Source organism: Nanorana parkeri, unplaced genomic scaffold (assembly GCF_000935625.1).
Source record: "Nanorana parkeri isolate BGI_ZX_2015 unplaced genomic scaffold, ASM93562v1 scaffold757, whole genome shotgun sequence".
Classification (NCBI taxonomy): Eukaryota; Metazoa; Chordata; class Amphibia; order Anura; family Dicroglossidae; genus Nanorana; species Nanorana parkeri.
In genome coordinates this window covers 220,448-237,325 of record NW_017307025.1, presented here as the reverse complement: position 1 = coordinate 237,325, position 16,878 = coordinate 220,448, and the positions used below count along the sequence as shown (strand labels likewise).

Below are 16,878 nucleotides of genomic sequence, written 5' to 3'. Positions count from 1 at the left end.
AATTAAATTTTTCACTAAATATTGGGGTTAAAAAAGGAGTTGCGCTAATATTGCGCAACATAAAAATTTTCAACTACCACCATTTTATTCTATAGGGTCTTGGCATTCAGAAAATATATAATGTTGGGGGGTTTTACGTCATTTTCAGTCCTAAAATGTGGAATATAACATGGGTGCAAAAATTGAAAAAAGGGCCTCAGTCATGAAGGGGTTAAAGACAAAACGTTTCCCTTCGTTGTAAAAGTTGATCTGATCTTTTGTTGCAAAGTTTTTGGAAATGAAGATACATGCTGGTATTATGGGGATTAAAACATGGAGCTGGGTATAGTTTTAAAGAGCAGTAACAGTCAATCTGCATTTTTTTGTTAGCTCTGTATCGGAGAGTCTGTCCTTACTTACTGCTTTCTGCAGCTTTCTTAATGCCTGCCTCATCTTCAGGTGCATCCGGACTCAGCCCCATCAAATCAAACCTGCAGAGAAAGAAGAAGAATTTTCTGGAATGAGAAGCTTCTACAACGATGTTAGAGATGTACTTGTGAAGATGACCTACATACCATGCTGGCATCACCATCTTCATGTTTAGACTTACTGGAATGCGAGGTCTGCAAATGGAAAAATGACAACCACTATGTAACATTCACTTCCTTGTTGGTCTATTAAATCAAGACTAATGCTGGCTTTACATTTAATGATCATTGATCAATCATTCTAAATGACCTTTGATTGAAAACAAACATGGAACACAACAAAAGGATATGGTCAAATATGATTCTATTTTTTACAATGTTCAATAAGACAAAATGTTTATTGACTGAACATGCAACACTGCCATTGTTGGTACATGGCAAAAACAAGGTTAGAAAATATTGCATTTAGAATACGGTCCTTAACAGAACTCTATTTCTTTATTATGCCTCTAAAGCAGACCATAATGTCATGTTCTATAAAGCAATAACTGGTTTACCTTTGAAACCCACTGTGTATTTTTTTATTATGCCTGTAAACTTTACCACAAAATCAGGTTCTATAAAGCATTAACCAATTCAGCTTTGAAACTTACTGAACCGTGCAGCGCATTATTCTAGTCTTTGTGTACTATTAATGCAACATGAAAATATTAAATAAGACCAAAAGGTCATTAGTGTGGCACATGTAATACACATGTTCTCATTTTGCACACAAAATAGTCAACTGTTCTGATTATGTGCACAAAAAAAAAGAAATGTATATATATATATAAAAATACTCACGCATGTGGACATATGTATTTCACATAGGGCAGTTTACTACCAGATAATGCTTCAGCCCAGCCATGTCTAAACAGTAGAAAAATAGAGCAAAAACAAGTTTATTTTTATTAATATGACCACATTTTACACACACATATTCTTGGTAGAGGCAGGGTTTTGCTTTCTTATGTCAGAACCTCCAGCAACTCAGTAATGATATCACTAACTCTTCTAAAGCTGGCAGTCAGAGGCAGCAATGTATTGCTATTTTTCAGGAGGAAAAATGTAAGTTATTCAAGGCACTGCCTACCCACAATTAGTATTTCTAAATGGTTACCTATTACATAGCATATCTACACTTTGAATTCTGGTCCACTTTAAAAGGAGAACTATGGGGTCAGGGCTTTTCCCCATAGTTCTCCCAAGGGTCACGGGAGAACACAAACTAGCTACGGCTCGCGGTATACTGAGACGCCGCAGCCGGGACGGATCCCGACAATACTGTCTGGATCCACCCAGCTGCTATCTAGAGGCAGAGCCAGCTGTGCCCGCCCCCTCCCCCGTCCGTTCCACCAGTCAGCGCTGGAGGATTGGACAGGGGACAGGGGGAATCCCTGCAGGGAGCCGTGACAGTCACGGCTCTCTGCAGGGATAGATCGAGAAGTGAGCAAGCGACGGTATGTGTTCGCTCACTTCCCGATCTACCGAGCTGACCTGTGACAGTTTCATTGTCACAGGTCGGCTCAGATTATGAGGCTGAGTGAAAATCACTCGCCTCATAATTCTCCTTTAAGGTTTGCTAAATGAGTATACACAGCAGTGAGTAAAAAAAGCCAAGGTATCAGGCCACATGATCAGTACTAAAAGTCAGGATCAGCCAATATAAACCCTGATCCTCTCCTTCAAAAATTGTCCCTTGGCCAACTGCTTATGTGTGCAGCAATAAAAAGGGAGCCTAGATCAGCTTTTCTCCAGGAAATGTAAGCTCTAGAGCCCTTCTGTTACTCTTTTTTTATCCCAGGAAAACAGTTAACATAGCTTTTTTTGTTGACATTTGAGTTTAGTTCTGCCTTAACCATTAAGAATAAACTTTAATGTGCTTTGCACTTTACAGCCACACACATCTCACCAAGGCACTAATAGATTGTAGAGAGCAGGGAAGCTGCACTCCGTGATAAAAGCCAATATAGATGTTTATTAATCCGTCTGGTGCAATGTCAAAATCACCTGTACCCCTGCCCTCCAATGCATTTCACTCAGCAATATGGTTGTGCGACAGATCAATAGATCACCTGCGAGATGTACGCATGAATAAAATAACTAATTTAGCTAAACAGTTAATTGAGGTAATGCTTGCTGACACAAGGTTCTTGAAAATACCAATTACTGAACGCGTGGATAAACCCATCAAAGCAGTTGATAGGTTTTCTACTTTTCATCACCGTGATTTTGGATCATCACCTTAAATACACGTATACTGGGAGATTCAATTTTGAATATGATGTATCTCCCTATTACAGATAGTGGGCAATTGGTGTTTCCTCTTCTCTGATGGGTTAGTAAACACTAGAGATTAGTTCATTGATCATGCATTTTTATTTTTTAGATTTTCCATCATTTTTATTTGCCGCTTCGGAACCTAAGCAATTTTGTCCGCACAAGTTAAAAACTGAATATTAGGCTACAGAGGTACCAAACAATTCTATATTTTCTGAAAGCAGAGACCCTGTAGAATACGAAAATGCTAGTTTTAAATTTCTTACATCACATGGTATCAATGCCTATGTTTATCAAATCAATATGTTTTAGGAAAAATACACTAAAATGCATTTTAGTGCACACAAATACAACAGAATACCCAATTTTCATTATTTTTTTACACTTAATGTTATTGCCATCACCTGGGGACCCCCAAAGAAGCTGATGAAGCAGAGATCTGCTTCATCAGCTTCTTCTCTCTGGCAATATCAGCCAGAGGACTGACAGGTGAATGCGGAAGTGATGCAATACACTTCATTGCCGCATTTCGATGTGGAATGACAGCTGAATGTAAATACAGCAGGTAGTGGGCTGATGTAATTGCCAGCCTGCTATTGGCCGTTTCAAATTCCAATAGACAATAGCAGGCTGGCAATTGCACCCACCCACCCACTGCTTGCTGTGCCCTCCTCCCAGCATTGAGGAGAGAGCTCAGAGATTCAACCAACTAATCGATAAGGAGAATAGTTGACAACTAATAGTATTGATAAATCGATTAGTTGGTTGCAGCCTTAGATCCAGTTTTATATTGGGAGAAATGTGTATTTTTTTTCTTTAGGATTTAGTTTAAAAGAAGAACTCCGGGCAATATGGTATTAACCCTTGCAGTGGGGCTAGCCCTGCACTGCAAGGGTTAACTGCTTGTTTTGGTCTAGGGAGGAAAATAAAAAAAGTTATACTCACCTGATCTTCAGAGCCAGCTTGCTCTTAGACTGGTCTTTTCAGCGTCGTTCCCCCTCGGCTGCAGTGGTCTAAGGATCCTCGAGTCATCACATCCAATACACAGTGTATAGAACGCAAGGATGTAGGAGAGACTCCAGAGGGAGCGCTGTGACACCCAGCCAGCTCAGAGGTTCAGGTGAGTATAACTTTTTAAATTTAGTCCCTAGACACAAATTAACAGTTAATCTTTGCAGTGAGGGGGCAGGCCCCACTGCAAGGGTTAATACAATTTTTTGCTAGAGTTCTAGCAAAATGTCCCGATACCAGTTTTTCAAGACCAAGTACAAGTACTTCTCATGTACTTGCCGATACTTTTTCTTAAAGGTTCAGGTGACATTTAAAAAAAAACAATACAGACTATTGATTTTAGGCCAATTTCTTTACGATTATGAAGAACTTTAATTTAAGACTGTTTTAGAACAATACAACATTTGTATTTTCTTTCACACAGCTACGTGAAACTACAAATCTGATCATGCATCTGCCTCTGTAATCATTTAACCTATTCATGTTTTCAACCGCAATCGTGTGGGACAGCCCAGGCGGTATTGCACCGGGAAACCGTGCGATCTGATTGGCGCGAATGGAGTGCCATTAGAAAATAATATATCTTATGAAGCTGTATTCCACCTGAAAGTACTACAATGCCATCCAGCCAGCCCGGATCGCCGCTATGCGATCCGGGCTGGCTGGATCAGGCAGACGCGCCCTCCAATCAGGCAGTGTAGAGGGCCGCTCGCAGTGGACTCGGAGGAGCGAGCGGCCACCCGATGACGGCCGGGTGAATGTGGCAGAGAGAGGGAGCCAGGGGCTTCGTTTAGCGGGAGTCGTGACGGCGCCCCCCTCAGTCCTGCGCCCCCCCCGGTTGTTACGCTACTGTAACTGCTCATTATTGTCTAGGGGACCTTGAGTAAAGGACTTTTATTTACATGATCCCTGCAGCTTCTTCGTCCCTGTGCGGATAGACAGGGGCCCACTGATAGCATCAAGTACAATGTAGGGCCCATATTGTTATGAAGCTGAGGAACAGTCCACAGGCCTGCAGTGTAAGGAAGAGAGGTGAGCGCTGACTGCCAGGAGAAACAGGGATCAGGTAAGTAAAAGTCCCCCCTAGACAAAAATGAGCAGTTAACCCTTGCAGTACAGGGTATACCCACCCAAGGGGAGTTTTTTTCTGCTGGAGATAGGCTTTAAATATATGATTGTTTATTTGGTTCATGCTAAAAAATAAAGGGCACCTTCAATGACAAAGATTACAAAGGGCAAACCTTCAAATCATTGAAGTGTTTGAGATTATGTATCTGCATGAGAGCAGATCAGGAGTATCCATATGATTGATCATCTTCCACTGCACATTCTGCACAAGGGCACACACCCATAAACCCAATACAAAAGGTGCTTCCACTCAGACAGGATACACATCCATTACAGAGCAGGCAGGCTACTGACTCTAGAACTGTCTGTACATAATAAGATAAGCTACTTACCCACTATCCCCCAGGCCGTGCAGGAAGATCACCTGTTGACAGAAGGGGGTACATACATGAAATGATCAGCTAGAAAAGGGTGGTGCTGCACAATATTAGGCAATGCTATAAAGGAGTGCCCCGGCTCATGCTCCCTGACAAGTCAGAACCCAGATTAGAACACACTGACTGAAAAGCCGCAACCTCATTACACAGGGATGCAGTATCGTTCGTCGGACATAAGCCGGCCCTGCTCACAGTACACATGCTGCCTAGCCCAAGATCGTGTCTTACCGCCGCAGTCTCTCGTTCCCCTCCGGGTACGGTCACAGCGTCGGTGAGTAGCGGCACAGACATGTTGTTTCCGCACATGCACCGGAGTGATGTCACACACCGCCCCGGTGACCTTTGACCTCTCGCGGAGAGACAATGAGCCGCCGCAGCCGCTAAGCGGATCTAACCCCGGCGCATGTCACGTGATCTGGGCTCTCCCCTCACGTCACAGGCCTCCTAAGTGAGCACATCTGAGCGGCCATGTTGTGTGCGGCGGAAGTAGAAAATCAGGCCAGCAGGCTTTTTATTTTTTGTACAGCTTCTTAGATCTCCTGCATACGTTTCCACTTCCTTGTACACGTATGTCCATCATTTGAGGGGATTAGACGTCTCTCTTTTGAAACCAAATTCTGCTGCCCCTGTTTCCTCCTCAGATGTCCCTCTTTTTGTTCCAATGTATGTATCTCAATAAAAACAAATGTATTATATATCTATCAAAAGTATTAGGGCCAATTCACACCAGCCCCTGAGCTAAACGCACAGCGGCGGGTGTGCGTTGCCCAACACAGGTTCGATGTGCCAATACTGGCACATTGCACTGTTTTTTTAATTCAGTGACGTTTTATTCAGTTCACCGGGGATTAGGGGGTTGCGAGGTGGTTGTTCCTTGTCGCATCCCACTGCGCTGTTCAGTGCACGCCACTATGTTGCCATTGAAACGCAGTGGCGTGCACCAAGCCCATCTTTGACAGCAAATTGCCTTGTCTTGCTTTGGGGCTGCGCTGGAAACAACAGCACAGCCCCAGTGCATATGGTGTAAATTAGCCCTTAACCTTTTATCTTACCCCTGAATGATTGCATTTGTTCTTTTAAAAAGCCAATATAAAGGGAAAAAGTGCTTGTGGGTTTAACCAATCACCTTTTGCGTATCTATTCTTTGTGATCCGCATCACTGGAGGTGTGGTAGGCAGTGTGTCCTTTGCTTGTATACTTTGTACTATAAGGTGTCCCTCCTTTCTCATTTCAGAAAGTAGAGAGATACACGTGCCACGTGCCACGTGCACTCTGGCCTGGTGATTAGGTGCTGAGGATGATGTAAAGTGTAGGGAAAAGTACAGAGTCATTATGGTGTTGGCTATTAAGAGAACCTGTTACTTTGTTTAGTGTGGGTTATGTTGCCTTACTGTTTAAAGAAGAACTCTGGGATCATGAACCCCCTGGACTGGGGTGCGATGAGCATAAACCTTGCCCTCCCTCCCAATCCAGATGGAGATTTTGGTTCCTTCACTCTCCTTTTCAGAGACATTTGTGGTGTGCAGAGACAGAGGAGAGCCAGGAATCAAATTGTATGGAAAGTGTTTAGTTTAGTTTTAGATAGAGTAGGGAAGAGATAGACCCTCTGCTAAGTTTTTATTACTGTCCATGTCCCCATTGGAAGATTCACCTTCTCTACTTGTCCTGCTGATCATTGTTACTAAGAGAGAAAGTACGAGGAAAGACAAAATGTTAGAGTTGTCATGAGAGCAAAAGGTAAGGGGAAATCTTCCAATGGAGAGATATGCTCTGGTGACAACTGAATTCCCTTTGGGGAGATTTTATTCCACATCCTGTTGTGTCTCCCAGGCTGGAAGTGAAGGGAAATCTCCCTAGCAGGACACACTGCACAACCTTATGGGAGGTCTGATCCTTCTGTACTCTATTTAAAAGACTTTAAAAAAAAAGTTTTGGCTATCCATATATTTCAAATGATGTATTTGAAGATCTATGCAGGGGGGTGATGACATGAGACAACGCTTAGCAAGAAGAATCTCATAATTTTCAATGTAGCCCATTCACATCTGAGCATTGTGTCGCTTGTAGCTTGATGCCTGTTGCTCACAAGCAGTACTTGAGCTTTTTTCCTGGCAGAATTGCGCATTTTTTGCCCCACAGACTTCAATGGTAGTTCCTAAACAACACATGTTATGCCTGTTTTTCGCATGATTTTGCGCATTACATTGATGTTATCCTCCTAGTAACTAGCTTTCCATTAGCTAAAACAAAAATGCATGAAAAACGTCCAAAATACAAAAAAGATTTATATATGAATGTAATACATAGTAGTCCTGCAAAACTGTATAATATGTGATGGAGTTCTTCAGCAAGTTAGTTATAAAATTGGGCTGAATATTGAGGGCCCATTCACACCGGAGTGTTGCTCTAAGTGCACACTACAGCATGTTTAGCGCACGATCACCCCTGGACCCAAACAGTTTGAGAAGTTCATCAGACCCAGCCAATGGACTGCATTCGCAAGTGTGAATGTGGCCTTTGACCAATCGGTTGCATGGCCATTGTTGGGGGTCAGAGCCACATCTCAAGTTCCTGTAAACTGACATAGTACACACAAACTCTTAGAACAGAGTATTATGTGGTCACAGAGTTGAACTTATTTTTTTTATTCTCTATGCCCAAAATGCTTACCTTAAGCCCTTCTTTTCTTTCACTATATTTTATTAAGTCAGCATGAGTTTGCAGCACAGGTAAAAATTGCAAGAGGTACTGTATAGCAAAACAATCAGCAACAGTGTACAGTGGGGCAAAAAAGTATTTAGTCAGCCACCAATTGTGCAAGTTCTCCCACTTAAAAAGATGAGAGAGGCCTGTAATTGGCATCATAGGTAGACCTCAACTATGAGAGACAAAATGAGAAAACAAATCCAGACAAATCACATTGGCTGATTTGGAACAAATTTATTTGCAAATTATGGTGGAAAATAAGTATTTGGTCACCTACAAACAAGCAAGAGTTCTGGCTCTCACAGACCTGCACCTTCTTCTTTAAGAGGCTTTTTAATTGGGAGAACTTGCACAATTGGTGGCTGACTAAATACTTTTTTGCCCAACTGTATGTTATCTATAAAAATATGAGATTCCCATGCATATGTGAATGAAAAAAGCCAAAAGAATGTGGGAATACAGTGCATCTTAACTACATACAGAGTGTTTCTTATGAGATACAGGTTATTGATTCAGAAGTCAAGGTAATATGACATGGTTTTTGGTAAAGCCAAGAGAAACAAATAAAACATAGTTTGAGGGGATTAGCATGATGTACATGTGCATGATGAGATTAGTACAACTCAGGTTGCTGATATTTGAATAGGTCTATTAAATAAAAGAGGAGGGAGCAGGAAGAGAGCAAAGCAAGAAAAGGGAAAGGTCTCAGAGGTGTTAGAAAATTAGATATTGAAATCGGGGGGAAATTAAGGAAGGGGGAATAAAACACAGAAGTATGGCAATCTATGAAAAGAAGGGAGGGGAGGGTCAGCCAGAAGGTAGAGCCAATGTTATATGTCATGATGTATTTTCTAACTAAGCCGACAGATGCAGGTAACAAGTTAGTATGAAAAAAATATATGCAGTATATGTATGTGTTCTCTCTCTCTCCCCCCTCCCCTAAAAGAGCCGTCAGCAGTTCACTTATTACCTCTACTACTCATTTCTCAATTGTTGCACCATATGTGTTGTGAGATATAATGACAGATACACTGCATTAAGATGAGGCATTTTTATTTAAACAGGTTAATAAACATACTGCAGAAGTCATGTGGAAATGAAAAGCTATTTTGTTAGACCAAGAGCCATTATTATGACATTAAGAAATAAAATGGGACGGAGGAGTTATTTGTGATACTTTGTGATCAGCGGGATTAGCTGCAGACTCATAGTTACAGATGGTCACTTCATGTCGATGAGCCTGCAATGAAAACAAAGACATTTGTAATGCAAACATACATTTATCCACGAAAATATGATGTGTTCAATCTGCAAAGTAACACACCAGCATAAGGATTCTTAACCTGGCCATATACTAATTGAATTTAGTTCGGTTCTTCAGGAACCAGCTGAAATTCACAGTGGGTGCCGCTGTTGGCACCCTTTCGGAATGCATCCCTCAATCAGCTGATCGGAAAATCTTTGTATGAATAGAGACGGCAGCCAATGAGCTGCCGGCTCTGTTCAGGCATTTTGACAGCGGCTGGCAGCCGCTGTCAGAATACATATGAAACCGTAGGGGATTCCTTGATTAACGCTTGTGTTAAAGAATGTAAATTGAACCTAATGTATGCAGCATTGCCACAGGGTCCTTTAAAGAAGTGATGTGCGGGAGCTTGGTGCGAACTCAGTTTGCTCATGCAAAACGGTCACTGACACACACCCTTCCAGCCCACTCAGTTGTGGCAGGGGGATTCCCTGCTCCTTTGCGACGTGTAGCTGTGGGGTGGGGAATGCCCTGGCCGCAAATAATTAGGCTAGGAAGGGGAGGGGGTGCTTGCCAGTGATAGTTTTGCATGGGCTTAGGCTCAGGCTCGCACAAGCTCCCACACATTACTAGTCTAAAGCAACCAATAGGTTTCCATGTTTTTTTGTGTGTAGAAAATAGCGCTACAGACACCAATCCTCCACAATTCATACAAAGCCCCCTATATCTTCCAACACTATAATAAAAATGATTATGCCAGCAGTCCCCAATTTTCTAGATCTGTCTGAGCTTTAGTGAAGAAAGGGAAGTCATTTACCCCCCAAAATAAACAAAGATTCATCAGTGTGGGTGATTACACTATACAGTATGAGTGATCTTGGCTGTTAAATGTAAAGCCTAATCTATCCCAGGAGGATTTCACCTCAAATTATGTCAAATACAAATTGTTTTCCCCCTTTTCCAACATTTACCTCTGACCATTCTCCTCTTAAGCCAATGTAGAAAATCTTTGTGTTTTCAGCCCCAAAATTCTTAGAGATGTGGATAGACAGATGAGATACATTTGAAAACCTTGATATTCTAAAAAGAAAAAAAAAAAAAAAAATTTTTAAAGTTAAATACCAAAATTACTAAAACGGAAGTTCCAAGAGTATTCATAACCATCATTTAGAGTAGGGATGCACCCATACTGGTACTAGTATTGGCATTGGTGCCGATACCGAATATTTGGGCGAGTATGAGTACTCGCCCAAATGCTCCCGATGCCTAGCCCGATACCGGAACCTCCGGTATCAGGAAGCCGGGCAGCAAGTCATTACCCCCATCTTTTATATTTTACCAAAAGAATGGGAAATAAATGTTTCAAAGTACCGCAGCGCTGAATACTGAAAAATGGCCTGGACAGGAAGGGGGTTTAACACCGCGGTCTTCAAGTAGTTAAAAGGTCTTTTACAGCTTGCTAAGAATATGTAAAACTGAAATGTCTCAGTCAGCCTTCCAGATATTGGGAAGATTTGTCCAGACAGGCCTACTGTAAAGAATGCATGAAGAAGTTCACAAATTCCTGTTTTTGAAAAAGGGAAGACATAAAAAACAAATGAAGAGCAATGATAAAGTACAAAGCAGTCATGAATTGGTTTCTACTTTTAAAGTATATACCACAGGTATATACTTTAGGCCTTGTTCACACCGAATGCAGTGTGTTCCAGAACGGTAGCTGCTGGAACGCACCGCAATCGCTCGCAAAACTTCCCCTTGCGTTCTGGGGTGAGAGGGGGCGTGTTTTGCGTTTGCAGTGGAACGGAACGCAGACAAAGTTTTGCCACGCGTCCGATCGCACTGCGGACGTGCAAGCGATGTCATTGAATTCAATGCACCGCCACGCCCCCTTTCATCCAAGAACGCAGGGTGAAGTTTCGTGACCGATTGATACAGCTCCGTAACGCACCACATTCGGTGTGAACAAGCCCTCAACATAAAGTGATGCTTTCTTCTTAAATCAGACCTAGCTTGCGTAGATTCGAACTGGTTAGAAAGTAACTCCTATATTCAATCATTTCTAAAAACATTATTATTTAGAGGGCTTTTCTATCGCCAGGCTATGAGGTGGTAGCCCTTTCCACTGCCTGTGCTGTAATTGATAGCGAGGATTGTGGCTTTCCAAACAGCAATCAGCTGTTGGGACTGAGGGGCTACTAAACTCCAAAGCTATTACCAATAAAATTATTTTGTTTTTACAGCATAACACATCACTAGCCTTGCAAAACCACTGGAAGCAATCATTTCTGAAGCTGGGTTATGGAACACAGAAGGAGCAGCTCTTGGTAGCAGTAGGCTTGAAGCCGGTTACTGCAAAAAGGAAAATGGATAGGGGTACAAGTGATGCTGGACATTTCAAACACAGGCAGTGGAGGGGTTATTCACAACATAGGCTGGGGGTGAAAAACCCTTTTAAGCACTGCCCAGGAAGGAGAATACCTACTTTGTCTGGTACTCCAGTTCTCCGGTGGTGTCAATGTTTAAACTGAAAACCTGGTCTGCCTCCCTTCCAGCATCATCGAAGCTCATCTGAGGAATGTTCTTAAACCTAGGAGAAATCAGGCCATAGGAGATTTACAGATATTAACAAATTCTAAGAAAAAAGAAAAAAAGGGATACCAAAAGATATGCACAGGCTGACCAATGAAGTGGACGATGGCTGCTCTGTGCACATGGGTACAGCCCAATTGATTACTGAAGATTTTGCTTAGACCTATGCAATGCTGGGCATACCGCATGGCAAAAGATGTTGGAACTGCAGGGTTATGGGTAAGTATAATGTATACTGAAGAAAAAGTGCAAACAAAGTGCCCTTATACTTTAATGATAGCCCATTGCAATAGACCATATTTCCCATGAATAGAACTGCAAAATTAGCTGTTCATAGTGACAAAAATGTAAAATGAGTGTTGCAAGTCACAGTATAGTTCAAAACTGAAATGTCACTTGTCAATGTTTAACAGTAAAACATACATAGTACGCCCGTTATACATATTTGTTCAGGGCTTAAAGGAGAACTTCAAAGCAAACTATATATTTTTATAACCCCCCACCCCTGGACATTGTGCAGGAGATGTGTGGCTCTATAACCAATATGTTCTGATCCAGATTAAACGGACTTTTTGGAATTTGTATGCACCACACAGAACAGAGCAGCAGTGATTGACACCTTATTTAGCCCAGGGGGTGTGTCTAAGACAACCAGTGAGTCTTGTGTGAGGCTGGACAGCTTTTGATAGGAAGTGTGCCTGTTAAAAATGCCCTTCAACTAAAATATGGAGGCACACAATGAGGGGGGAAAGGAGAGGCAATTAAAGAGTAGCACAGCTTTAAACCAAAAACCAGAGGCAGATGGAGCAGAACAGGGCAAGGCGATTTTTGCCTTACAAAAACTCAGATGCTACATAGTTAATGTGCCTAAATTAGCTAAGCCTTTCAACTGCTGCCAATGGAGGCATGTGTTCCCTGGCTCCTAGACCAGACTGACTTATTGCTGAATTTTACATTGATTTTTTCAGGACTGTGGTTGGTGCCATGCAAGACATCACTGGATAGCGGTCATTAGGCTTCTTGCACATGGGTGCCAGCTTCAGTACAACATAAATGCCAGCATATTCCGACTGCCAGAGAGCCCCAGGTGCAGCATATAGCCTCACACTGAAGTCAATGGCTGTACGATGTTGCTGATGGGTATACATCGGCACTATGTAAATCCACACATGTGTATGGATGTAAAATTGCGGACCTAGACTGGGTGCAACTGAGATTCTACAGCTGTGTGCATGCGCAGGTTGACGTAATGCCAGTGTATACCTATGTAGTACAGCCATTGATTTCAATTTGAGGCAGTCTGCTGTATCTGGGGCTCTCTGCCAGTGGGAATATGCTGGCATTTGGGGTGTACAGTGAGCAACAGCTCTTGTTAGCCTTCTTAACGCCACACTCTGGGCAGAATAATAAACACACTGCACTGGGTGTGCAAGTGATCTTAAAAAGCTGTGTTTGATGTGCAGAATGTGGCTACAAAGTAGAAAAATCTTACCTTGCAGCATGCTGTCCCCTGCACAGAACGCCCAGCTTCCAAAAACTGAAGAGAGGTAGAAATGCATTTTCTGAATGGAGGATGAGGAGGGTAGAGTGATGTGCCCGGAGCACTTTATAGCTCGGGTCGCATTGCTCCCTCTCTTCAATGCCCAGAAGCTGGGTGCTCTGTGCGGGGGACAACATGTTACAAGGAAATATTTTTCTACTTTGCATCAGTCCGTTGCACATAACACCCAGCTTTTTAATAGTTTACACACCCAGTGCAGTGTGTAAACTAGAATTGTGCCCAGAGTGTGGCTTTTACTGCTAGCCTGTAAAGAAGCAAGGCTGCAGTCTTATTCACAAGGCTTGTTGTTGTAAGTCTGTGTAAATAAAAATGTAAATCTTGTTATACATTACATACACATACATGGATATACACACAGTCTGTAACAGATGCGAAAAATGAAGAGCACAAAAAGAAATCTTGGTGATATGGTACTCACAATCTCAGCTCTGACGGGTGTGCATCGCTGTCCTCACCGATGACTATAATACCTTTCAACTTTACATTTCCTGTGAACCTGACAAAAACATGTGCAGTTATAAAATAGGGGCAGACAGAACAAAAGAAGGTACACACAATGGAACCAATACAATAAACTTACGGAATGTTGAAAAGTAATTCCTCATCATCATCACTTTCTACAAACTGAGGAAATAAAAACAGAACACCAATATCAAGGCAGCTCTTTAATGGGGTCGCATTAAAAAAAATATCTTGAGTTATAAGAAAGCTCAGTGGGTGTCCACAGTGTGGTAATAGTAACAATCACTTCAAGGAGCAGAGAATATTTCTTTGGAAGCTCTGAAAAATGATATCCCCCTTATGCTATGCAGCCATCTCGTACAGCATTTTTGGATGGATCACAAGTATATGGCTATTGCTTTACAAATCTCTTGTCGGGTATTTTACTGTCTGTTGAAAGTTTCCAATACAAATAACACAGCAAGACAGCTATAGAGCCTAACCAAATAAGAAACCCAACACAGGGTAGTGAGGCTACCACGCATTCATGGAGGTCACATGGCAGTTGAACATGTTGATGTTGGTACCAAAGTAGGTTAGAATGCATCTATAGTGCATTTTGTGTGCCTTACCATGTTGGTGTGTTCTTAGTATGTGGTCACCATAGATCAGGGCTAGACAAATCCCAGGAACCAGGTAGTCAATTACTGGTGTGTATTGTTGGAGGTTTTCTCTAGTCGTCGTCAATGGAGCTGGCATCTAAAAGAAAATCCCAGTGGCTCCTGAATTCCTTATTAATGTACTACCCCTGCCACAGAGATCAGTGGATACTTTCTCTTGTCTAGTCACATTACCACATGGTAATGCTGTGTGTAAGTAGGCAGTCTATGCATGCAAAGTGAATTTCATCAAGGGTTTTCATTACGCTAAGTCACTGCCCATTTCCTGCCGATACAGTAGAGACATGCTGGTAAAATAGTAATGAACAGATGAACCCTCAACTATTTACCATTGAACATGGTACCATCTGTTTCCACTAATTCTCAGACATTTCCTGGTTCGAACCGCATCAAAAGGTGGACTCTGTTTGAGGTCGCCAGTTGGTACCTTTCTCTCACACAGATCCCAGACCCAAAGGGATAAAGAATCAGTGGGATACTGGAAACTGAAGGGTGTCCAGTTATAGTAAATTGCAAGTATTTAAGGGCTCTTAGTGATAGTAGATACAATGGGGGGTCAACTTTTTTTTATTCCAAATACTGCGTGCAAACACACTGGGAGGAATTTATCAAGACAGAAGCAGACAGAATTTGGAGCAGTTGCCCATAGTAACCAATTGGCTTCTATTTTCAGGTTGCTCAGTTAAGCTTTAAAAATTGAAAGATAAAAGCCGATTAGTTGTCATGACAACTGCTCCAGTTTTGATACATTCCCTTTACTGGGTTTATATATGCTTAAGGCTTCATTCACACAGAACGGTAGCGGTTTCCTACCGTTGTGGAACGAAATGCTACCGGCTATTACTATAGTTGAAATGTGCAGAATCCGCCTATACAAATCGCGCTTGGACTAGTTTGTGGGACACGTGGTTTTGTACCGTGGTGCCACCGCAATAGTCTGAATAATGCACATTGCAATGCATTGGTTTTTTTAATGTTTAGCGTGGGGCCACGTGTATTCGTACGGCCAAATACGAGTGGAAAACCGCTCATGTGTGCATGGAGCCTTAAGCAATAACCAGATTACAATCAGGCCTAGTAGTCAAGCTCATATTTGATACAGAAAACCTACTAATGCGAGCTACCATAAATCATATTTGCCAGCCACATACATTAAAGTGCTAGAGAAGCCATCGTTGTTTCTGTCTTGGAGTAGAGAGGGATGAAAACACCAATCAAGTTTTTATTGCTGCCTGTGACCCCATTAGGGGATTCATCCTCTCTATTTTTTGTGGTGAACGTTCTCAGTAAGGGTTTGTTCACACCAGCTGCTGCTCACAACCACACGGCTGCTGGTGTGCTGGGGCTCCGACAGTGCTTATGCGCTCAATCGAGCCGCATAGCACTTTTTTTTTTGTTAGAACTTTATTGAAATGTCACAAGTGACACTTCATTAAGTTCTATGGGCTCAGCGCGGTGCAATGCAGTTGTACCGTGTCTCACTGCAGACGCTTTAAAAACATTACTGCATGTCGTCCCTTTTTTAAGTGCACACCACCAGCACACAGTGGTGTTAATTGTCGCCGCCCATGACAAGGCAAATTGGCTCGTCTTGCACTGGTAAAAATGGCCAGCGCAGCCCAAACGTGGATGGTGTGAACGAGCCTTGAAAGTGAAAGAAACTCTTAAATTTGAGGATGTCACGAAAATAGAAATAGATAGGAAATCTTGCAATGGGCACACTAATTCTGGTGACCCTGCTGACCACCAGAGTTTCGATCACTTTGGAGTTATTTCCTCTCACTTCCTGCTTTGGCTGTCAGACAGGAAGTAAAGGGTTTTGGCTCGGGTTCTACTTTACTAAACAATAAACATGTGATGTCTCCTTTGTAAGTATGGATAATATGTAGCGCTCAGACACAGGTATATGACATTTACCCGGCTCCGGTCTCCGCGTTCCTCCCAGGCCCTGAACACTGTCTTGCCACTTCCCTCCGCACTCTCATTCAAACATTGCAATTTCACCAGGTCAATTTTCCGATAAAGCCCATACTCCAAACCACGTTCTGGGGCTTCAGATGCCTCGGCACCGCAAGAGCAGCCCCCATCGTGACTGTGCCCGTGTGACATGTCCTGCGTTCAGCCAGCTCCGACGACGCCATATTTGTACTCTCACAACATTTTACTAACCACGACGTCGCCATGTTGCTACTCTCAGGAAGTGGTGATAAAACCGGTGGTTGCATTGTGTAGTGTTAACCAGTAGGTGGCGGACTGTCCCTCCATTGCGGAGTCACGTGTTCGGACAGCCGTGCTTAGGTGCTCTGTGCTGTGTGACTACATCCATACTAGTACTGACTCCTGACTCCCTGAGGCTGAGCAGAATCTATGGAGGTGTCTATTTCTGAGCTATCCTAGTGTGATTATATAGCCT

At 42.6% G+C, this 16,878-nt stretch overlaps 2 protein-coding genes across 2 annotated transcripts in view; both read right to left on the bottom strand.

The window, feature by feature from the left end:
• The window catches only part of LYPLA2 (lysophospholipase II), a 16,771-nt gene extending 11,095 nt beyond the window's left edge, over positions 1 to 5,676 (bottom strand). The window contains exons 1-5 of the mRNA XM_018564504.1: positions 5,471 to 5,676; positions 5,198 to 5,229; positions 1,251 to 1,316; positions 555 to 602; positions 400 to 470 (exon numbers count right to left, since the gene is read on the bottom strand). Coding sequence (XP_018420006.1) covers positions 400 to 470; positions 555 to 602; positions 1,251 to 1,316; positions 5,198 to 5,229; positions 5,471 to 5,548 — 295 coding nt within the window. The 5' untranslated portion in view covers positions 5,549 to 5,676. The remainder of the gene's footprint in view (positions 1 to 399; positions 471 to 554; positions 603 to 1,250; positions 1,317 to 5,197; positions 5,230 to 5,470) is intronic.
• Positions 5,677 to 8,982: 3,306 nt separating this feature from the next.
• On the bottom strand, positions 8,983 to 16,603 carry PITHD1 (PITH domain containing 1). The gene is made up of 6 exons (XM_018564517.1): positions 16,383 to 16,603; positions 13,925 to 13,968; positions 13,763 to 13,840; positions 11,677 to 11,781; positions 10,166 to 10,274; positions 8,983 to 9,188 (listed from the first exon to the last, which is right to left on the bottom strand). Exons 1-6 carry the CDS (start codon positions 16,572 to 16,574, stop codon positions 9,087 to 9,089), a joined length of 630 nt encoding a protein of 209 aa, XP_018420019.1. The 5' UTR covers positions 16,575 to 16,603; the 3' UTR covers positions 8,983 to 9,086.
• Between the last annotated feature and the right edge of the window lie 275 nt (positions 16,604 to 16,878).

What these genes read in the sequence shown, in the direction of transcription:
- PITHD1 (XM_018564517.1), bottom strand. Translation starts at nt 16,574, where the DNA reads ATGTCACACGGGCACAGTCACGATGGGGGCTGCTCTTGCGGTGCCGAG. An exon ending in CACCCGTCAGAGCTGAGATT is followed by an intron (nt 11,782 to 13,762) that starts GTGAGTACCATA and finishes GATTTCTCCTAG; the next exon opens with GTTTAAGAACATTCCTCAGA. An exon ending in GAACTGGAGTACCAGACAAA is followed by an intron (nt 10,275 to 11,676) that starts GTAGGTATTCTC and finishes TTTTCTTTTTAG; the next exon opens with AATATCAAGGTTTTCAAATG.